This window comes from Caretta caretta, chromosome 15 (assembly GCF_965140235.1).
Source record: "Caretta caretta isolate rCarCar2 chromosome 15, rCarCar1.hap1, whole genome shotgun sequence".
Taxonomy (NCBI): Eukaryota; Metazoa; Chordata; order Testudines; family Cheloniidae; genus Caretta; species Caretta caretta.
This window is the reverse complement of record NC_134220.1, coordinates 25,934,908-25,959,333: the sequence shown is the minus strand read 5'-3', so window position 1 is coordinate 25,959,333 and position 24,426 is coordinate 25,934,908. Positions and strand designations below refer to the sequence as shown.

At 38.6% G+C, this 24,426-nt stretch overlaps 1 protein-coding gene across 7 annotated transcripts; it reads left to right on the top strand.

Moving 5' to 3' along the window:
- Positions 1-2,807: 2,807 nt before the first annotated feature.
- Positions 2,808-23,853, top strand: CCDC62 (coiled-coil domain containing 62). Of its 7 annotated transcripts, XM_048820895.2 has the most exons (14): positions 3,003-3,274; positions 4,046-4,206; positions 5,615-5,807; positions 7,250-7,416; positions 8,710-8,811; positions 9,157-9,328; positions 9,407-9,508; positions 10,737-10,825; positions 11,983-12,083; positions 13,449-14,219; positions 18,021-18,198; positions 19,788-19,919; positions 21,220-21,312; positions 23,044-23,853. In XM_048820895.2, exons 2-13 carry the CDS (start codon positions 4,171-4,173, stop codon positions 21,304-21,306), a joined length of 2,130 nt encoding a protein of 709 aa, XP_048676852.1. In that variant the 5' UTR covers positions 3,003-3,274; positions 4,046-4,170; the 3' UTR covers positions 21,307-21,312; positions 23,044-23,853. The 7 variants fall into 7 exon arrangements, with proteins under 7 accessions (XP_048676846.1, XP_048676849.1, XP_048676852.1 ...); XM_048820889.2 differs by lacking the exons at positions 3,003-3,274; positions 13,449-14,219 and adding an exon at positions 2,808-2,969 and having other exon boundaries at positions 17,997-18,198; XM_048820888.2 differs by lacking the exon at positions 13,449-14,219 and having other exon boundaries at positions 3,007-3,274; positions 17,997-18,198.
- Positions 23,854-24,426: the final 573 nt, after the last annotated feature.

Here is a 24,426-nt window from a genome sequence, read left to right as displayed (position 1 = left end):
CACTGTAACTGGTGTCGCAAGATATTTACATGCCAGATGTGCTAAAGAGTCATATGTCCCTTCATGCTTCAACCACCATTCTAGAGGACATGCATCCATGCTGATGACTGGTTCTGCTTGATAACAATCCAAACCAGAACAGACCAACGCATGTTCATTTTCATCATCTGAGTCAGATGCCACCAGCAGAAGGTTGATTTTCCTTTTTGGTGGTTTGGGGTCTGTAGTTTCCGCATTGGAGTGTTGCTCTTTTTAGACTTCTGAAAGCATGCTCCACAACTCATCCCTCTCGGATTTGGGAAGGCACTTCAGATTCTTAAACCTTGGGTCAAGAGCTGTAGCTATCTTTGGAAATCTCACATTGGTACCTTCTTTGTGTTTTGTCAAAACTGCAGCGAAAGTGTTCTTAAAATGAACAAGTCCTAAGTCGTCACCTGAGACTACTATAACATGAAATATATGGCAAAATGCAGGTAAAATAGAGCTGTAGACATACAATTCTCCCCCATGGAGTTCAGTCACACAATTAACACGTTGTTTTTTTTTAACAAGTGTCCTCAGCATGAAGCATGTCCTCTGGAATAGTGGTTGAAGCATGAAAGGGTATATGACACTCTCTAGCACATGTGGCACGTAAATACCTTGTGACGCCGGTTACAAAAGTCCCATATGAACGCCTGTTTTCACTTTCTGTAAATTGTAAATAAGAAGTGGGCAGCATTACCTCCTGTAAATATAGACAAACAAGTTTGTCTTCATGATTGGCTGAACAAGAAGTAGGACTGAGTGGATTTGTAGGGTCTAAAGTTTTGCATTGTTTTTGAGTGCAGTTATGTAACAAAAAAATCTACATTTGTAAATTGTACTTTAATGGTAAAGATTGCACTACAGTACTTGTATGAGGTGAACTGAAAAATACTGTTGTTTTTACAATGCAAATATTTGTAATAACATAAGTAAGCAGAGTAGACTCTATATTCTGTGTTGTAATTGAAATCAATATATTTGAAAATGTAGAAAAAAATCCAAAAATATTTAATAAATTTCAATTGGTATTCTATTAAGTGTGATTAGAATTAATTTTTTTAGTTAATCATGAGTTAACTGCAATTAATTGACAGCCTAGTAAAACTGTATTCTCACTTGACCCTTCCCCCTCCCCCCTTTTTAGATGATCCAAGTGGAAATCAGTTTGATGCACTTACACTTGTGTAACTCCTCTGACTTTAGTGGAGTTATTTAAATTGGTGTAAATTAAAAGTGAGATCAGAAATGGGCCTCAAGTTCCCAAGATCTGTTAATAGTTTCTTATTAAAAGGGTTGATAGAGCAAGGAGCACTGAAAGAATGTAGGACAAGCTTTTTGCAACAAATACTGTAAGATAAGATTTGCATGACTCCTACCAGTCTCATGCTATACTGGCTCATATGGTTAGTTCACTTAATACGTACGAGTCTGGAATAAACAGTATCTGGAAATCTGACTTCTGGTTTGCTGCTAGTATAAAACTGATAGAGTTCAAACCAGGACTATATGCTTAAAGATAAATGTTTGCTGAATTTAAATACAGTGCTAATTAAGAAACTGAATATTAGGAAAAAGTATTGTGAATAAATGTGTCAACCTGGCTGAACAACACACCCTAGCTCTTTTTTTCAGCTTTATACTATGAAACTGTAACTAGTTATGTCAATCATGTAATAAAGATAATTCATCTTTTAGAAAGACTTCAACTGATTTCTTAGTAGTATTATAATGTAACTGGCTTGAGAGAAATTCAAATTGTGGTTAAACCAAACCACCTCTAGGCCTAGGGGCCAAATTTCTTCAATGTAGGCATTATATTGATGTTGAAAGATATTATTTCATCTGATTGTAGCCACACCTTTGTGACAAATAACTAAGTAACTTCATACCAAAGACTTTTCCTGCTAAATGTTTTAGCATAGGTAGTCTGTAAATTGATGGGCCAGAATTGATGTTGGTACTTGAGTATTACGAAATTTCTCTTTGCAACTGTTATGTTCAAATTTTTAATAAAGGGGTGCTACTGTGATGACTTGCAATATATATATATACAGTAGCAGCTAAAGCTTCTCTGATAAAGTGGTTTTAAATACACCTAACTTCAGTCATCATAGCATATAAACTGATTTAATTAATCTTATGCCCTGTATCTGACAAGCAACAACTGCCCTAAGATGTTCAGGATATTAGTCACCTTCATAGAAACACCCCTTCTTGTGGCACCTGCATATACGTGCCAGGTTTTGTTAGATATGTCTTATGAATTCAGTTTCAAGCATATATGTTTTCTGTAATTTCACCTATTACACTACTGCATGACAGCAGAAAAGCTCAATCGTTCTAAATCCCTGAAGTGTATTAAAGTACAATAATTTTATCATGACAAGTTTCATGTAATCATAAAATTAGATAAAATGAAGTGCACTTAGAGTGCACAGAAGTACTTATAAGTGCACATAAGTAGCCACTTATACAGTACTTCTAAAAACTAAATACACTTCCTCTTCAAGCTGTGCAAAAACCAGATCTTTCAACACTCTCTCCCCCCTCCGCACTAACGAAGGGCAGAAACGGAGTAACTAACCCACTCCGTTCCCCTTCTCCAGGGCAAAAGAGTCTGCGTGTCCCCGAAAGGGGGAGAGCTGCACCCCCAGTAGCTGCCGAGCCAAGGGGCAGTCGCCGGCCGGGCAATTAACGCCTACGGGGGGGCTGGAAAAGGGGCCGGCAGGGGGCGGCCGTACCCTGGCCCCGCCCCCCTTCAGCGCTCCTTCGCCGGGCACCGCCCCAAGCCGTGGAGCCGGAGTTCCGAAACCCTCCCGCCCCGAGCTGGCGCGGAGAAGCTGGCGCTTGCTCGCGACCCAACGGCTTTAACCGCTCGCGCGGCGTTCGAACTGCTCCGGGTAACAGGTCCGGCGCGTGAGCCGAGTGACGCAACCCGATAGGTGGGGCTAATGGAGGCCGGAGGGAGGGGTCTGTGGGCCGGCTGAGGCGGGAGAGCTGCGATGGAGGCATCAGTTAAGCTAAGCGGGATCGCGGGGGATTCAGCCGCTGGATGGGAGACCACACGTCGGTTGAGGTCTGCGGCTTTGTGTGCTTCAGCTGACGATGGAGTGCAGCCAGGAGCTGCAAAACACGGCACGAACCAGAGCCGGCGGGGAGCGGGATTAGGGTTTCCGATCGGCTGGGGCGGGGCCCTAAACTGGAGAGCTCAGGACTGGAGCGGCTGCACAGCGCGGACACCGACATGGTATAAAACTCGCCAGGTGTCCCCGCTGCTTTCCCAGCAAGGTGGCGACCCTGCCCAGCAGCCTCCGAACGGGGGCGCCCCTCGGGGATGGGGCTGAGCTCCCAGCGGTTCCCTCGGATAACGGGCTACAGGCTCTGGAGCCGAGCCCAGCCGCAGGGTCCCTCCGACCGCACGGAGCTCGGCGGCGGGCGCGGGTTTCCAAGCCGGGCTCCGGCGCGGCCAGGGGGCGCCCGGGCCTCCCCGCGCCCGAGGAGCAGCCCTGAGGGCGACTTGGGACGGAAGCGCTGCCGCGGGACTGCCAGGCGGCTCCCATCGGCCTGTGGGAGGCGGCAGCGCGAGCTTGGCCTGAGCCCCCGGGGGAGCGTTTCCCCTCAGACCGCCTGGCACCCCCAGCTCTGGGGCTGAGCCCTTAGTGCCGGGGGAGGGGGCGGCGAGTAGCTCCCTGCGGGGAGGCTGGGGTTCTAGACCTTGAAGTGTGATTTGGAGAGGAGAATGGAGGCCTGGCAAACTACCGGCAGGGAAGTGGTGCCAGGGACGGGAAGTTGCCCCCCTGGGTGCGGAGAGAGTTAAGGGTCCCTGTGCTACAGGACAGAATTTATTGGCAGCCCGTAAACAGACGTCTCTTTCCTAGTGACAGGTTTCAGAGCGGTAGCTGTTAGTCTGTATCAGCAAAAACAAGAGGAGCCTCTTTTATGTTTCCTCTGTTTCACTGGATGACTTCAGAGTATGCTTATACCAGTATTCATTGATGTACTTTTTAAACTCTTTTAGCGACCTCATTGTGCAAACATACCTGCCCACCAAGACCTACAACGCTTCAAACTGAAACTTAAAATTGTAGAAAATATTTATCCAGACCCATTAGTAAGTGGTGAACACCTGATCACAGAATACCTATGAATTCATCATTACCTCTCTCAGCTTCACCCCAGGTAAAAAAAACCAAACAAACAACACTTTAAATATGTAGCATATATACAAAAAGAAAAGGAGGACTTGTGGCACCTTAGAGACTAACCAATTTATTTGAGCATAAGCTTTCGTGAGCTACAGCTCACTCCATCGGATGCATAAAGCGGAAAATGAAGTGATCGCTCTCCTTACAATGTGTATGATAATCAAGGTGCTGGAAATGGCGAGTGAGTGTGATCACTTTAGATAAGCTATTACCAGCAGGAGAGTGGGGGGTGGGGGGAGAGAGAACCTTTTGGAGTGATAAGCACCCATTTTTTCATGGTCTGTGTGTATAAAACATCCTCACTGCATTTTCCACTTTATGCATCCGATGGAGTGAGCTGTAGCTCACGAAAGCTCATGCTCAAATAAATTGGTTAGTCTCGAAGGTGCCACAAGTACTCCTTTTCTTTTCGCGAATACAGACTAACACGGGTGCTACTCTGAAACGTAGCATATATAGTTTGTTTAACAGGAAAGCATTCATTGAAGTGCAGAGAGCTTCAATCAAAACTGCTAGGTATTAGTTTTTCTTCAAGTCGTACGTCAAAGTAAGATGGAGAATAGGATAAAGCATGCTCTCCTACTTTATACATCTTTGTAAAAAGAAACATTGTAATCTGCTCTAATTTAATGTTAGTAGAATCCTGGAAACCTGTAACGGTACAGCAAGCTGAATATCTCTGGGGATTGTTGTGTAGATTTAGGCCCTGGTCTTACAGACACTTACAATTTTTGTATAATTTCTTCAAGGAGATATCCTTAATTTTACTACCAGGAATAAAATTAAGCATGTGTGTAAATGTTTGCAGGATTGAGGCCTGAGGTGGTATCAGAGGCTGAACTGTTGTTTTAAGTTACTTTATTCTTCATCAGATAGTTATCGAGAGTTAATAAATGTCAGTGTAACCAAATAAAAGAAATAAGGTTTGAATACTCCCCCCAAAATGCTAAACTATTTGTGTATTTATCAAAGTGTAAACAAGAGATCTCGGATTATCTGATTTCAGATGTGAAAAGATGTTTAATTTTAGATTAAATTTAAAGATGCTAACTAATTAGCGGGTGATTATTGCCACATTATCGATTCTTCTTTTAATGTTGGAATTTGGTTATTAAAAGTAAATTACTATTTAGCTTTAAGAGGAGGCTTTAATTGAGCTATAAAAATGCAATTTCTTTCTGATTTTTATATTGAAATTTAGGAAGGCTCTAGTGCTCTCCTTGGGTTTATTTTTGGCGATTTTAAATGGCTTATTGAAAAGTTTGTTTTAAAAATACAAGTAGCCACCTCACAGCATTATATAATGACATAACATGTTAATTAGATAGTTTTGTGATTAATTTCTTGTTGCTTGTATATGATGGAGCAGTTTCTTTCTGTAGAATCCTCGCACAGACCTCGAGAGCAGCACCATTCAGAAACAGAGGAAAGAACTCCAGCTGTTAATAGCAGAACTGAAAGATCGTGATAAGGAGCTCAATGACATGGTTGCAGTGCATCAGAGACAGCTACTAGCCTGGGAAGATGATCGACAAAAAATACTGACTCTGGCAGAACGATGCAGCAGGCTAGAAAGTAAGTACTGTACAATGTAAGGCCCTGGTCCTGTCAGCAGATTCTTATGGGTAGATGTTTGTGCCCTTGCAGAGCCCCCTCTGTGTGTAATAATGTTACAGCATGTAAAGGATGTTTTTGATTTTGATTTTTTTTTTCCATCTTTCCAAATGTAGTTGTCGGTATTCTTTCAGAGACAACAACTTCCTCAGTGGTACTAAAATGGTCTGATTATTGATTGGAAGGAGATGGACCTGATAATTTGATGATCTTTTCCTTCTCAAACCACATGCTGATTCCATGAATCCTTACTAATGAAAAGTATAATTTAAAAAATTGCATCATAAAATATGTAGGAAAAAGCACATAATGTTGTAAATCATATCTTAGGAGTATTGTTTTAATGTAGCAATAAACTATAGCAGAGTGTCCTTAACTTGGCTATTTGGGATTTTTTTTTTTCTGAACCTCTCTTGTTTTTTAAACATTCCCTGGATTATTTGGATTTTACCATCTCCCTTTCTGTCCCACAGAAATCTAGCTGCTCTTCCTATGATATCCTTATAATTTAACAGCCACTTTTAACCTGATTATAAAAATAATTTGGTCTATGGAGTATTGTGGAGTTTAATTTTCAAGTCACATCCTGCTACTGAAAGGTCAATCTGGTTGGGGTGCCCCTTAAATTGTGACTGTCACTTTTTGTTGTTCATCCCTTTGCTGTCCCCTTATCCTCAGTGGTGTGTCTTCTTCTGTCAGCCCCACAGGGTACTTATTTTTTACCTCTTTCCTCGCTAACTTTTTCCTTTACATTCTCTGAACATTAAGGGTGTAGGGATTTTTGTGTTATTTTAACAATGAGATTTTAGCTCTGTACCATCAGGAATTAGTGCACAGCTGTGACATCATCAGGAAGCCACTGCCAGCCAATCAGAATGAGACTTTGGGTGATCTGTCCCCTCAGCCATGTTTAAATGGTATCTCACAACAGAATGAATATTCCATGTGTTTTAGATTACCATGGAAATACTAGAATGTCATGGAGGGAAGGATCTCTTTAGAGCTTATTGAAAGATGATTTGTTATAGAAACTCTGAAAGCAGCAAGATCCTTTGCACTTCTGAAAGAAACTATTACCTGAAAACAGTTATAATTTTTTGTTTTAAGGACTGTAAATTTACTTCATTATTATAACCTTTTAACCTGTGCAGAATTTATATAAAATACATATTGATAACTCTCTCTGCAAACTCAAAAATGTACAATTAAGTAGGGAGGAAATATGTCAGGTAAAAATCAATACGTCTACTTCAGGATTATGCCACTGTGCATCCATTTCTAGAAATTAACACAGCATTTTAAAGTACAAAAAACATGTAAAGTACTTCTACTTTTTAAAAGATGGTATGCGAAACATCATTTAAACTATTTGCTCACATTAGATACCTGATCTCTTTCCTCAGATGAACTACACAAAAGAAATGAGATGATAAGAACACTAACACAAAGATTAAAGCTCTTAGAATCTCAGCAGAATGATCGTAGGACAACACTTGAAAATACTCAACAGAAGCTTCAGGAGCTGTCTCAAAAAGCAACAGATACAACTCTTCATTGTCAGGCCCTGGAGGTAGGTATTGGTTGTGTTCATGCAACTCCCACTGAAGTCTGCAGGTATTTTCTGTATATAAGGACTGCAGATTTAGGCTTCTATATTGTTCTTGTCTTTGGGTCAAATAACACTAGGTTAAGGTATTACTCTAACAAAGTTTTGTGATTGCGGTCTCTATTTGATTGGTTTCTGGGGAGCGCCACTTACCAGTGAGGGGATGCCAAAACTGCAGCCATTAAACTGACCAACTGCAGTACTTGCCATTTTATTATGAACAGTTTTAGAAAGCCATTGCTATAAATTTAACTTGCTATCATGAATTATAAAATCTTGTCATCAGTTTAAAGATATGTAAGTAATTAAAACTGCAGATTTTTTTAAGGTCTTTTTGTTCATTTGGGAATTATAACTTTATCTATCTAAAACGCAATTTAAAAATACTATTACAATATAGTTCAGTAATACTTTGCATTTTCTATGTCCTCTCTTACCTGATGATCTTTTAAACATTAAGTGTCACACAAGCTCTATAAGGCTGGTAGGTGGTAGCATAACCATTTTACAGCTGGATAAGCAGAGGCACGGATTGGGTAAGAGGCTTGGCTGTGATCATATGAAAGAGCTGGGAATAGTACCCAGGAGTTCTAACTCCTAATGCCCTGTTCTAACCAATAGACTATAATACAGAATGGGATATCCATAAGTTTAGCTCTGATATATACTAGCTGAACAATGCAGAGCTGCCTCTGCTGTCTCTTGTTTTATCCCCTCATTCTCTGTTCCCTTCCTTGATCTAGAACTCTTTGGAATAGTGTTTCCCAAACTTGGTGTTTCAATACTTAGGAATTTCTGAACCTTGCTGTTAATTTGTTTTTGTTCTTACCTTTAAAAAAAAAAAAAAGAAGTGAGCTGTTAATGGTATTAAGATTTTTTTTTTTAAAGAGTCCTATTTTATCCATCCAAAACTTGTTGCTATTTAAATAGTGATTTATGTCTTCAAAGCCATTTATAAATTCTTTCACCACCCCTCTTCATTTTACAGATGGATAATCTAATGCACAGAGAGGAGATATGACTTGTCAAAAGTAAGAGTGTAAATTGGAGGACAACCAGGATTAGAATTTAGGAACAACTGGCTCCCAAGCCCCAGTTTCTACTCTCTAAACTATGTTGCCTCCCTCTTGACATTTATTTAAAGTTGTGCATATATTTATCAGAAGAAAGAGCCCTTTGATGTTGAATTACTGAAAGTTTATTTAGTAACAGTGTAACTAGTCACTAGTTGATACTTTTTTCCTTCCTATTTATTAGGAGAAAAATCAAAGTCTCAACTGTTCAGTGTTGGAGCTGTCTGCTAAAATAGGCCAGTTACAAGCTAGAGAACAGGAACTCATTACGATGCTAAAGCTAAAGGTAACATCTATCATCTTCTCACTGCATGCCAAAGTATCTGAACAAAACTCCAATGCCATTACCTAATGTGGTGTGATCAGATTGCTGGATGGTTGACTTGACTGAAAGTGGAAAAATCTTCAACAAACCAGAAACCCATGTATTCAGAAAGTATAGTGGACTTCTGTAAACACATTTCTGATTGTCCAGAGTTCAGAGCAAGTCGTCTTCAATTCAGCATGAGACTGTTAGTAGAGTGGGAAGCTTTCACTATTGCCTCAGCATCTACCAGGCAAAATGAGAAGACCTAGAAAAGAAGATAAAAGAAAAAATATTTGAGTATGTTTTATTTTCTTATTTTTGTAGGACAAAGATATACTTGAAGCAACCAATCACATTACTGAATTTACGTCTAAATTTAAAAAGTTGGAAAGTGCATTGCGTGCAGCTAAGATGGGGGAATCCAGTATCAATAAAGAAAAGCAGGATTTCAAACTGAGACTGAAACAACTAACATTTGAAATGAATAAATTAAAAGGTAAGTAATATAACTGACACCTCCTCCACTGTAAATCTGAGTGTATACCTTTCACTCAAGAACACACTTTATTTTAAGATGACCTCAGTGAAAAGACAAAAGAAAATAATGAACAGCGGGAAGAAATCATACGCCTCAAACAAGAAAACAACTACCTGAAGAATGAGCTCGTACTTAATGGTGAGTGAAGGGCTTTAGTGCCCAATTCTTGATGAATCAGAGGTTTTCAGATTGTGGTCTTTGCAACACTTGCTGGTGGTCTAGAGAGAGCTATCTCATTGTATCCTTCCCTTTATTGGCCCCTGTTAAATTATATTAAAAGAAGCTAAAAGTATATTCATAGTATTGCTTTTCTACTAAATCAATTTATGTAGTTGCCACAGGGATCTTATGTGAGCATGAATGGGAGGGAAGGTGGTTATTTGGATTGTGAATGGGGGGGATAGGTGGTACAGGGGTCAGTCTCTGTGTTAGTGTTTGAGAACCTCTGATATAATGTATTAGTAACATAGGTAAACATGAGTGACATTTTTCCCCTTCTTTCACCACTGCATAGAAAATGGTGAAACAATTAAAAACAAAAAAATGACTCTTAAACCTAGAGCTAATAAAAAGACAAGAGTCTGCAACATGGCTGAGGCTGAGCTTGTGAGGTGCTGAATGCCTTCAGCTTCTACCATTAGCAGTAAACAAATGTTGGAAAGGAGGGAGAGTGTTCATTTGGCTGCTATTCTCCCATAATGAACTCTCTTGGTTTAAAATGCCCTAACATGAAGACCTGAATAGCAAAAAGGAGTGAGTGTATGTCTTGGCATGTGCACTTTGCATTTGTGTGTAGATATTGCTGTTACTGCAGCAAAATAGTACTAAGAGAATGGCAAATTGCTGCTCTTCCATACTTCAAAATGTACAATGGAGGTTGAAAAGACTAAATAAGAGATTCTATCCCCTGTTGCGGGGAGCTTTAAGCCAGTGACCTCCCCCATCTCATCTGCACCAAGCATTGACCCCTCATGTGTTTAAAACCATACTTGCAGCTGTTTCCCCCACACAGACACAAAGTTGGAATTTATTTCTGAGTTTGCTTTTTCATAAAGGAATCTTAAAAATATAACAACAAAGATAAGCCAGTGAGTGATGGTAATATGAAATGTATTTTAAAAATATTGCTAAAAGTTGGGTGCATGTTGAGGTGAAAAACCATACCTGAATGTTTTATTTAGTTGGCCCATGAGTTATAGAAAGAGGTGTCTGTCTTGTTCATGAAAAAGCATTGTGTTGATCTTGAGACTTTTTAGGTTAATATTACTTTTTATGACATTCTCTCTTGTGTGTATTTGAGATTTCTCTTGGCTGTATTTCGTTTTGCACTTTGATTTCTATGGGGAAAATAATTGTTTTAAAACAGTTGAGAAAGCAAATAGACAAGATCAGCTTCTTCAATCTGCCAAGTCTAAACAAGTCCGGACCAACACAGAACTGTCCAATTTGCGGCAGGTATGATCCTCATTGCATTTCTTTTCTGTGTTTATGAAGGCAGTTTTCAGTAATAACATTTGTCTATATAGAACTATATACAAATAAATAGAATTAACAGTTCAATTAAGTAATAAATTTTGTTCACTATTGCTAAATCATGGACCCACTGTAGATCTTGAGCTGTTTATGACTATTAACCTATGGTATAAATCCCTATTTTTTACATACTGATTATAGTAAGTAATGGTTAGAGCACTGATTTATGTCAAAATGTTTGGTGTTGTGACAAATAAGTTCCATACCCACACAGACTTAGGCATGTGCTCAGCTTCACCCAGTGGGAGGAGTCCCACCTTCCCAGTGTAAAGTTAAGCACATGCATGAGTTTTTGCAGAATTGGGGCCTAAGTCTAGGGGGGAAAATGACCATGAATTAAAATAAACAACTTTACCAAATATGCATTGCTTTGATATTTAATAAGATACATTTTCAGAATAACTTGTCATTATCTGTGGAATTAAATTGTAAAAATTTTGGGCCTTGTTTTCTGAGCACCCACAGTTCCTATTAAAGCAAATGGGAGCTGTGAGTGTTCTGCACCTTGGAAAATCAGATCCTTACGACTGAAGTGAATTCACTTGGTATTAAGGGGCACTGTGCTAGATGTGCTGTCCTTTTTCAGAAGAGAGTTAAAGCCAATGTCCTGATGACTTGGAATCTTTAAATGATCACATGGCGCTTTTTGTAAGTGTAGCAGTGTTTAGTCTGTGTGTGTTTTGACCATAATCCAACTCTGGTAACTTTTATTCTGTCTATACGATTTCCACATAGTATTAATTGAATATAGTGTTCTGTACTTCTTGCCTTACAGTGTTGTGTGGTATTGTCCTATTTTGCTGAGCAGCTACTGTTTTTTTTTCAATCAGGGATGGCTGCATTTTTAATAGGGTTTAAAGTAATTCCTAGGTAGAACCAAATCTTACATTCCCATTCCCCCCAAACTTCCATTGGAAATGCAGGATCAGACTTTTTTTTTTTCTGTTTGAATATCAGTGTTGGATTGTAAAATGCTCTGGAGATCTTTTGAGATGAAAAGCAGTATATTAAAGTAAGATGGCATAATATTCCTTGTTCTTCAGCGTTTCACTAACTGTTTTATCACTGTCTGGAAGTAGATCTATGTAAAACAGCAGCATGATCTGCAATTTCTTCATTTCAACTTGGAGAGTTCTCAAGAATTGTGGCAGAAACACAAGGGGGAGGCACACGAAACAAAGTAAGCTTGGTGATGTGGCTTTCATAATTGTTTAAGGAGAGAATCAATCATGTATGACACATTTAGTATTCTAAAAAAATGTATAATACTTCAACACTTTTATACATTAAAATATGACACCTCGGGCCTGTGAGCCACAAATATGCAATACTGTTCTCATGTAGTTTTCGGTGATGTGGTCAAGAGACATAGTGTATGTTAGTCACAGACTAGAGCATCGGCTGAGTCAGACAACTACTACTACTACTGTGTAAGAAATAAAATTTTATAAAATCAAATTAGAGTAAACATAACAAATCTAGTCATAAACGTTTCTAGTAAAATAAGCCATAGTAAAAATTACTATTATTCACGAAACTATCTCTTTATGCCTGCTTAATCATTCTACCTTGTAACATTTCTTTAATGAATTTGATCCCTACTAGTGTTTCAGATTAAGTGCCTGTCAGGCTTCTGGGGCTTCCTTGTTTTTTTATTTTTGTTTTTAATTAGTCAACATTAAGTTACTGTGCCTACAAAAAAGTAGCTGGGAGCACTTTAGATGAGTATTCTTCTAGTGGATGTACCTTACGCTATTCTTAGCCACATACTTTTAGCTGCATGCTTTTCCTCAAAAACGGTGTAGAATTCAAACTATTTTTTTTACACCAAATGACTTTTATTCCTAATGCCTGTTGTTTGTACATGTGGTTACATGTACAGTATAAAGCTTATATTTTCTCTCACCTTTAATATTTTTTGTTATTTATATTGAATGTTAGCAGTGGTTCTCAACCTGTGGTCCGCAGACCCCCGGGGGTCTGCAGACTATATCTAAGATTTTTCAAAGGGGTCTGGCACCTCCATTTGAAATTTTTTCAGGTGTCCACGGATGAAAAATTTTTGTTGACCACTGTCCTAGATTAAACTTTCCTTGTTTCCCAGCATGAATTCAATCCTTAGACTGATACGTTGGTGTCCATTTCTCTCTCTTTTGTGAAACTGCTAAAGAGCGGTCTGGAGATATGGAGCATCATGAAACTGGCCTATTAATAGAGTGTCTAATTTTTAAAAATTCAAATGGCTTTTGTTTTCAGTCTGGAAAATCAGAGCACAATTTATAGATTCAAGTAGAATTCCTACAGTATATAATATGGGTAAAATATAAAAAGACTCTCTGTTCCTGATCCTGCAATGTACAATGCATGGATTGATAGCCCCTCCAGTGTGTCAGTGGGGTTCTGTGTGGGCACAGCTCTTTGCCTTTGTATCGCACATCTAGCACAGGATGAAGCCACAATCCTACAAAGTATGGTTTATTACCAAATACAATTCAAATATTAAATGCAGTATTTATAACTAGAGTTCTTTATCATGCCATTGTAGTATCGGTTTGGTATTATCAGACCTTGAAAGTAGCAACGAAAAAGACACAGTTAGCAGTGAAGGCACTCAGAAGATACCTAAGGAATATGGGACTACGCAAACTCAGAAATGCAGTCTAAAAAAAATCTGTAATATGTGTGAAGCAAAGAATAGCCAGCTAATTAATGTGTCAGACATGGAGGAAAGTACCTTGGCTCACTTAAATCAGCTTCAGAAAATCTGTAAAGGTTTATCACATGGACAAAAGACTTTGTTTATGGAAGATGAAAAGCAGAATGCTTCAGTAAGCACAGATGAACTAGACAGCAGAACTGTATCTGATAGAAACAGTATGAGGTCTGTGGAAGGCAGGGAAACATCTCAAACTTCACAAGATGTATTTCTAAGCAGAGACCAACAAAACTTCAGAGCATCTTTACCTATACACGAGCATTGGCTCAACTTCAGTCCTCATTTAGATTCATTGAATTGCTGGCATCCTGGGTCAAAGCAGTCTGACAGAACTGATATTGAATGTAATGATCAGACAGAGACAGTGGGAATTTCATGTGACCGAAAAAGCAGAGCGTCTCCTGGTACACTTCCCATAGATGAATCTGGCTTCTGTACTCTTAACTCCATCATAGATAAAGCTGCATGTTATAAGCCACTAACAGATCTGGAATGGATGCAGATTTTCAGACCCATAGAAGGAGATGGAAATGTGTGGTGCAGAGCAATTTGCAACTGTCTCAAGACTGCACATGGAATAAAAAGTACCAGCTTAAAAAGGTTATGTATTGTTACATTTGAAAACCCAAATCTATAGATACAGCTATAATTATGTAGAGGCAAGTGGGATGGAGAATGAGTTTCTGCATATTAAGAAGTTTTAAAGAAATACTGGTATATTTTGCAGGCTTTGGGAGCCCCCTAAGGAAACATTTATGAACGTAGTGTTATGCTGACAATAGGCAAGGAAATTCAAAGCTCTGGCTATTCTGATGGATGTACCATGACAGCAGCTGTTCACTGAAGAGCACTTCGCTTCAGTTTCCCTCCTAGATTGCTTAATTTTTTTCAGTTATCAACATTATTATACAAGGACGTAATCCTTTGGATCACTTTACAAAGAATTCATCCCTGTTCCCACTTAGCTCTCCACTAGACACAGAAGAGGCCCATTTCTTCAGCTGGTGCAAATTAGCTAGCACAATTGATTGCAATAGATTTACACTGATTTACACTAGTTGAGGATCTTGCCCAGAGACTATATTCCAACATCCAATTATATGAACTTTATGTAGGGGCACGTTTAAAGTACTGACTCTTTCTTGTTTGTTTAAAACAATACAACAACAGAAGTTGTATAGGTCCATCTCCGTTCAGGGACAAAAGCTTGATGAATAGGCATCTGTTTGAAATGGAATGCTGTTCCAGAGCATTCCCACATGGCTTAGTTTTTGCACTTGTAAACCAGCTTTTTCATTTGGTTAGAGTTACTTTGTACTGTCCACAAATCATCTCTCCCCCTCTACTCCCCTTTCTCTACCTCCTCCATCCCACCCATCTCAAAAACCTTGCACCCTTTCCTAGAAACCCTACACTCCCATTCCAGTGAATTCCTGTTTGAGAATTAGTTATAAACTTTGTTAACTTAATCACTTTGCCTCTGCCCCCCAAAAGTCTCACTTGGGAACATTCAACCTTGGTAGTGCAGGGAAGAGTAGATGTCACTTCCTTCTGCCAGTGAAGGCCACTCTACCTTGCATGGGATTTGCTCTGTGAGGTGCTTCTACTGTTGCCTCCTGTGAGGATTTTTCTTCATAGGAGCCCAACTGATGGAAGATGTGCTGTCCTGGCCACATCCATTTCCCAGCCAGTGCTATCCTCTTTTGGAATCTGCACTAAATGCTTATTCGCTCCTTGGATGAGGGGAGGTTGAAGGTACCTTTTGCCACCACAAACCCGCTCAGTGTGAATTTACTGTTGCTTGGGCTCTTTGCTAGGGTTTGCACTCTTATCCAGGGCTTGACTCTTGATTCTGTAGTCTCTTGGTGATAGCTTAATTGGGTATTCAGTCGGCAAAGGAGGGTGCTTCCCTTGTCAGTCCATCTGACATTTTGGCATGAGTCATTGCCGTTTTTGTAATAACTGTCGAGGGATCTTAACTCAGCTAATGAATTGCCATATTTTTATCACGAGAGATTGTGAAATTTTATATTGATGGCATAATCTCTATTTTATATACTACAGTGACTCTTTCTGTTGTACTAACAGTTGCTGCATTTTGTTTAATGGACGTGAATGTGGGTTATATTTTTGAAGTTGGAGCACGAAACTGGCTGATCACTGTAGTGTTGCTGGCCTGCACTCCATTTGGTTTGAACAAGGCCCATTTGTATCTTGAACCAAACCACTCATGCCAAATTCAAGCCTGTTCATTTCCTTTTTCCATTCCGCACTCTGTCGTCTTCAAAGCTGGATCACTGTGTGGCTTGACCTCCTAAACCAAGAGTGGTAGGCCCTCAACTTCTCCTCATTCATATCCCTCCTAAAGGCTCACAAATGTTAGTGCATGTCAATCAAATGCACTCTGGACCGTACCATTTTATAAGTGGGTAACTAAAATTAAACAAAACAGTTCTGAGAACCTCTTCCTTTGTATCTTCCAAAGCATCTTTTTTAGATTGTAAATTCTTTGGGATAGGGACTGTCTGTATTGGCCCTGTAAAGTGTGGTGCTTAATGGTGGTCCTTAATGAATGTCGGGTTGCATGTAAAAATGCATTTGGTATTTGGTAATTCCCTATAGATGCAGAAATGTGTCCAAAAAGGTGCTTTTGCTTATTAGAGAGGGAGGATCATAGGAAAACATGCTGAGAGATGGTCAATTCTTAATTTTTAACTTTTTAAAATAAAAATAACACACAACATTTAAAAAGCTCCATTAAAGTGAAATTGATTCATTTAGCAGCTGGAAATAAACAAGTCGTTGCACAGCTAGAAACTACTAGGAAACCCCTGAACACACATGTAAACAACTGTGAATAAGCTGCAGACTACACTAGGCATTCTGTGTAAGCAGACCACCGGATGCAGGTGATCCTATTTATTGTTTAGAATCATTGCAACTTGCTGGCTTTCTAGCAATTATCCCGGTTCAGTGTCTCTAACATCTATTTAGAGCACTAGTACAGTGCGTTTCCTGTGCTGCCATATGTGAATAGACTGATTTCTGGTTGGCTGAAGTTTTTATTATTTTTTGTAAAACATCTAATTAGTATTAGTAAGTGGCTGGTCAAACTACAGAGCAGTCAGAGAGGTTGGCATAGATTCCATGTGGTGTATTGCGACAAGATGTTTATCTTCTTGAAGTAGTTTCCCCCCTATCCTTGAGCAATATTCTTATCAAGGGTAGAAAGTAAAATTAATTTTTATTAGAGAAAGAAAGAAAATGTGTAACATTCAGTTCCTTGGTGGGCATATTTTGGGAGTTCCTATTGTTGAACTGAAAGTAAGTGTGCTAGAGAGGGCTTTGTGATGCTATGGTTGAGTATCCTGATAGTAGTGGGTCAGTGTACTTGGACACTGGTATTGTGTTGGGTGTGACTATTACCTTAACTTACAATTCAATTGCTTTTTTAATATGTGGTGGTGTGAAGAAATATACTTGAACAACCTGAACCCTAAATTAATCTTTTTTTTTTTTTTTTGTATGCGGAATTATGTATAGGTTGAAGTCCTTTGGCATAAAAAAGCTTTACATACATATTAAAATATTAGCGATATCAACTTTGGAATTTTCTCTCTTCTGAGTATACTACCTGGTCTAAAGTTCAGCAGAGAAAGTGAAGGTATAAAGAGATAATGCTGTATGTGAAGTCCCAGGCTGAACAGGTCTTGCATGCTGTTGGGTGTGTGTCCAAAGGTCAGGCCTGATCCTACACTGCCTGATGTTTACCTCCTGACATCTGAAACAATACACCTTTAGCTCCACACTCTGAAACCCTATCTAGGCAGTTGAGTTTTAGCTGTAGTTACAATTTTATGAGAAATAGTATTTAAATTCTGTCCCCCCTACCCACTCTCACCAAAAAAATCCAGTGTAGTGAAGGGTGGGAGGAAGCTGACCAGTGATGTCCAAAGTGCGCAAATAACTTTTAAACTCTTAATATTTTTGCTTTAATATTTAAAGCTACATTTTTAGACTTGTTTAAAGGAGGTTTTCAATAAGGGAATAGGTGGAGTCAGAGTATGAAAGCATGGGGTGCTGCCTTCATTTAGATATTTTGAGGAACCTTGATACTTTTTGTGCTGTCGTTTAAGGTAAACATGCTAAGCATATGGTAGTATATCCGCTTCTTCATGAAAGTATTTCAGGATTCCTCTCTTGTATTCAGAAAATAAGGCTGGATCCATCAAAGCACTTAAGCATGTAAATAACTTTGAGAGTAATGTCATTAACTTAGTTAGTCATGTGCTTGACTGCTTTGCTAGATCAAGGCCTAAGTGTATTTATATTGTATTATGACTTTTCTTAGTGAATTTACTGGTGATATTGTTTCAGAAAATATCTTAATTATATTGACAGTGAAGAACGTGTGGATCTGAATTCCTTTTACTCGGACTCTCCCTGTTTGACGTCCACACAGAAGAGAGATGGGCCCCAGAAATGTGAGAAATTCTTCGATGCAGACCTCCCTTCAGAGATCAATAACTTTTCAGTGATTCAGTCAGCAAATAAGTGCACCAGTCCTACGATCAACTATGTCAGTATCTAGCTTCATAATGTGGTACATTTAGTTTTAGGATGGCTAAAGTTAGAGTGAATTTACTTTCACAAAAGAGTGAGTTTGCGTCTGGTTTTTATTGTGTCTCCCTTCTATATATGAAGTAAATTAGACTTTTTAAAAGGGTTTTAAAGTGTATAGTCAAGTCACAAATCATGTTTAAAAAACCTGATTTATTTTTTTTACACTGAGTTATAGATTATTAAAACTGGAATCACTTTAAAAATCTCACTTGCTTGTCATGTCTTTGCCTTTTAAAAATATTTTAAAATAATAATTAATTTCACTTCCAGTTTCCCACCATGAGTTAGCATGATATTGCAGTATTTAGGTCGCAAATGATGCAGGGCAAATGATGCTGGCCTTATTAATGGTGCCAGCATAGGGGGCAAAGCCAGAGGGTCTCCCCTTTGCATCAGGGGACCAGGTAATAGCAAGCATGCTTGCATAGCGCTAGTCACCATTACTCAATCCCAGTAAATCTTGGGATCTGAGATTAACTAGGTGTTACTACTAGAGGTTGATGGGCAGAGGTTGTTCCTTTGTTCTGCTTGCTGACTGGAAACTTCCCTCCTTCCCATCTCTCTATTCGTATTCTTCTTAGTCATTACAATATTGCTGTTGCGTGGTTATAATCTGCTTTTGCACTGTCTTGATTCCACTTGTTGCCAGTCTGTGTTTGCTTTTTGGGTTGTGCAGGTTGGATTTATTTATAGATTGCAGGAAATGTTGAGCAGATTTCTATTTGCACCTTTTGTGGGTTTTGTTCTGTCCATCTGATGAGGATTGCAACTCAAGTTTGATCCTAGGAGCAGGAGGTTAGTTCACCATTCCCACATAGGAGACTTCAAATCAGTCATTAAAACTATTGGGGCAGGCATGAATTGTCTCTTGGTCCCTCTCTGATATGGTATATCCCCAAATTCCCATTCTTTACATTATTAGGCATCAACCCACCATTCTGTTTCAGTATCATTTGAGTCTGTGGGAACCCAGTTGTGTGAGGAAAATGAGCAATAACCCAGCACAGCACCTTTTGTGGTGTCATTTAGGCTAACTGAAGACCTAATAGGCCTAGGATTAGGATCTGGGCCTAAGAATTAAGCATGCCTCTCTAAATCTGGAGATATGCTGTTTGTTTATAAGTATAGAAATGGGGGAAGATCACATTTTCAGTTACCACCAGCTGTCTCTCCTTTCAGCAGCTGCCAGGACAAGTTGCTTTATTGAAGCTAGTAAGAAATTTGCTGCCTTTTCATCTATTTGAAACACTAGCTTTTGTTTCGTCACTGGCACCTGTCTTTAACAGTAATGGAGTGTGTATGTGTATATGCATAGCAAGATGCAAGCTGTTACCCTGCACAGACCTTTCAATGGAAACGTTAGCATTTAAATTTGTAACCATTACAGATTCTGGAATGGCATTGTATGGTACAATGTATTTTCAAAGTTAGGGTTTTTTTTGTTTTTTTAAATAATGCCCAGTGGTAATTCTTCACATTTGCAATCAGTGAACATGTTTTAAAATGATCATTTAATAACTTTGGTTCAATTTCTGTTTCTTCTAGGACTCCTGTTCACCAACAAGTAAGCTCCAGCGTTTGCTGGCTGAGTCTCGACAGATGGTTGCTGATCTGGAGCTTAGCACGCTGCTCCACATTAACCCTTGTTGCAGTCCCAACAGCAGCAGTGTTAATATGGTATTTATCACTTTCATATGGCTAGATTTAGAATGTTGGGAAGAGTTACTGTGAACATTCTTTTCCTTTTGTTTGGCTTGTAATATGACATAGACAATGCACTCTTAACACTTTACCGATGGGAAAATGATTGGATATTTATGATAGTGTCTGAGCTAAACTTGGCTCAGTCTTGCACTCCTCTGTCTTCATTTGATCAGGACAGAATTTGGCTTATGTGTCTAAACACAGAGAAGGAAGTTGTTGTTTTGGAGTAAGTTGTGGCAGGACAGCAGATAATGAACATAATTCTGATCTTAACTCATCCTTTTCTTATGCTTCGTATCATTTGCCGGGAGGAAGGTGATATCAGAGATTTAATGTGTGGTATATATGATCTGTTCTGGTACAGGCATAAATACTCATTTTTAATAGGTTAATTTCTTTAGTTCTTTCATTACAAGATTAAAGATAATGTATTAAGTCTCAATGGAAGTGCATGAAAATAATCTGTATGCAGTTATCACAAAAGTAGAACTTATCAATGTGCCCTATTAGGAAGATTCTGTACACAGAATATTGATATATTAAACTTTGAAGTATGAGCTGTCTTCAAATATGAAGATGAAAACTTCGATCTAGTTTCAAAATAGTTTTTAAAAACCATATTTAACAGGGTTTATCTAATCTACACTGGCCAACTAATTTGGTTTGAAACTGAGTTCACTGAGGCTGTTTTTAAATTGGGCTTTATACCATTTAAAGCTTGATTTTAAAGGATCCAACATAAACCTTTGGCAGGTGTACGTTTGTCCCTGCTGGGTTATGCTCTCTCTTAATTTTAGTTATTTTCTGCTATCAGCTGGGGGGACAGTTATAGATGGATTATAATGATTGAGATTATTTTATTATTCTAGGTGTAAATGAAACTCTTCCCCTACCTCTTTGCCTTATGTACTCATCATCACATTTCAAATCTCATCTGAAAATTTATTTTTCTCCCTAGCCTATACCTATTAATTTCACGCTCCTGCTACAATTTTATTTTTACAACATAACTGTATTTTTTTGCATGAAAGACAATGCTATTTTGTAGAGACTATTAGATGCTGTCTTAGTGGTAGATTGCTCAGTTAGGGCAGATAAATGCATATGCATATCCCTACTTCTCGGGTGAAAAGGAAAAGGTGGGAAAGAATGAGATGAGTTGGAGAGCACATAATTACTTTTCTCCAGTTTTGAACTCAGCAGCTGCATCAATTTTTATGATCTACTATGACGTTCTTAAGTCTGTACTTAATCTTTTTATTTTATATTATAGACAACAGAACTTACAGAAGCTCTTTGCAAAGCGCAGCTGCCAGCTATGGAAGAAAGTGAGACAAAACTTTCGCTGTTTTCTTTATGATCTTGAGTAAGTCTTCTTTTTTATTTTGTAATGTTTACAAATGCAGCAATAATATGTATTCTTTTACTTAAGATGGGCCTAGTACAAAGCTCTAAGTGCATCTACAATAAAACCCATATACATGAGACATATAGCAGCAAACCGATGTTAGCTAATGCAGCCAGTAACTCCTCAGACATCTCCCTCCAAAAACCCTTGGGCAGTTAAGCCTTGCAACTCAAGCCCTGATCCTGCAATTCAGTCCATGTATGTGATGGTCTGTGCCACACAGAACCCCACTTAAATTAGTGGATCTCTGGGAGGGCACAGCAATTCTTTCCATGGGCAGCAGATTACAGGATGAAGGCCTGAGGCATTACTGGACCAAAGAAGTGGGGAGTGAATTCTGGAGTCAGGGGTCCTTTACTGAGAATGTTTTGTCCCCAGCTCCGAGAACTGCAAATCTATAGATGGTCATATGGAGCTGACCTCAAGCCTCAAGGAAATAAGGCTGACTCTAAAGTATTATTTGATAGTGTTTTTGTTGTTCCACGCCTCCCCCACCCCGCCAAAAAAAAATTCCCACTGTCCAGCACCACCAATTGGTGTAGACAAGGGACTACTAGTGTAGACAAGGGACTTGCAGCCAGCAATTTAAGCACCATGTTGTCTAGACCTATTCTGAGCAGGGTGAGATGACATGGTTAAATGCTGCTTGGGTATGAACCAGAGTTAGTAACAAAGGAAAAATGCTGAATTAAAAAAAGCCCACGATAGATGCAGCCAAAGATGTATAGAATCTTTAAGCCATTGTGGGCTTTATATATCAATACCAACAGCCTGACTTGCATCTGGAAACCAGTCAGGCGTGGAGTGCTGATGTGATATGCTCAGAGGCAACGCACTGCAAAATGCTGAGCAGCCTGAGCCTGATCCAGCAGAGCACTAAGAGACTGTTTAACTTTAAGCTTGCGAGTGATCTCATTTACTTCAGCCAAGAGAGAACTGAAGAAAGGCACTTGTCCACAATCACTCACTGCAAATCCTTAACAAATACTCCTAGAGACTGTTGCATAGTTCCTATTTAAACTCCCTTAAAAATTGATATAACTGAATCCAAAACAATCATTACAAAGTTTATAGCAGACCAGAAATAACTTTTAATGTATGTTTGTACATTTTTATTTAAAGGCATAATCAATTAATGTTAACTGCTTTGAAATCCTTAGCTGGAAGGTGCTCTGTCTTAATTTCCTATTTAATTGCCAAAGCTCTGGCCATCTTGGGCTTCATCAGTCTGTCATTTTTCCTCTAGAAAAGAGAGAATAATTTGGAGGGAGTCTAAAAGCCCTAAAACAGGTGAAAGCAATGAGAAAAATGATACTCTAAGCTCTTGGTAGCTATGGCATGCACCCTGGCTTGTAAATCCTGACTCTCGGGATTACATAGGGGAAAGAGGAGTAGTCCTTGTGCAATGAGAATTGCAGACCTGTTAAGTGTTTACACAGAAATGAAAAGAATCTATGTAGCGATTAACATCCAGTCATGTCCCTGCGGGAGACTGCTCATATGCACTTCACTCCATAAAATAACCTTTTTTTTTCCCCTTGACATTTCATGTCTTTACTGGTATTTCTATTTCTATTATGCCGTGGGAAAAAAAATTTAGAGTTGTAGTTTTAGTTTGTACTATTAGTAGTAGTAGTTGTCACTTTTCAATATGTTTTTAACTGAGTTTCCCCCCCCTCCTTTAACCAGATTCCTTGCATGTTCTCTGGAAGAAACAAAGATGACATCCTGACTATCTGGCAGGAACAAAGACCATGTTGTTGTCCTTATTAATTAAAATACATTTTGAGAACTGAAGATCATTACCACATTTCCGCTACAATGGACAGTTACTAAACACTTTGGCTCTACCTCTCATCCATGTTTGAAAATTTTGCAAGTGCCAAAAAGATGTGACCGTATTCTAGAATGTATTCTATGTTTGTGAATAATAACTTAGAATTATGCTAAGATGAAAAACTGCTTTTTTTTATAGATCAGTACTCAGGTTAAATGCTAGGGTTTTTTTTTTTAAGTAATAATATAAAATGCGTAATTCTTTACTCCATGAAGATGAGTTTTTTTTAAAATATAGAACTATTATTATTACTACTTCCGTAGTTGTGCATAAATATTTGGTATTTACAGTGTATAACAGCAGAGTGTTCACTCTGTTTTAGTTCCGGACATTTTGCCATGTAAATAGATATGAATAATGTTTATAAGAAGTTGTTAATTAGTGAAGTAACAAGGATATACCTCCTACATTGCTGAAATTTATGAGACCCTTCACCCACAAGATGGGCAAAATAACTCTCCCCAGTCATGGGCTTGATATGGATGTTGATATGGATGTTTTTAGCAGTATATGACGTGGATTTAATGTGTAGTCTTTTTAAATATTTTAACTATGCCTTTTGTATCTGTGATCTATCGGAAAAGTGGAAATGATCCATTATTGTATTTGAAAATATTTTTAACAAAAAAAGGCCATACAACCTAATAAATTCCATTTTTTCACTTCTGAATCTCTTCCTTACATCTTAGTTTTATGACATATAACCAGTTATTGACCACGAATGTACTAGGTCTCAAATTTAGCATCACAGCTCCTATCATGTATAAACCCTGGCTTGCTCTGTGGCACTGGTGGGAGGGAGGGATCCCTGCTCTGAGATTTGCATGACAAGAACTAGTATAAAACAAACTTTCAAAGTAATTTTTAAAGCAGCTGAGACTCAAATTCCCTACCTGCTAATGAGCACTGCGGTTAATATTCTCAAGGACTACTATTAAGTGTAGCATTGGAGTGCATACACGGTAAGATCATGATGCTAGCACTAAGGCCTGGTCTATCCTCCGTCTTTACACCAATTTAACTAAATTGGTACATTTAAAAAAGCTATTTTAAATTAAATCAGTGCAATCTCCTACTGTGGATGCATTTATCAGTTTAAAAGTATTCATATCTAACCAACTCAAGCTAAATAATATAAACTCTTTGAAACTTGTACATGTGTTCATACCAGAGGGGTTGTACTGATTTTCTTTTAATTAAATCAATACATAAAACTGAGTTTAGTTAAGGTGCAA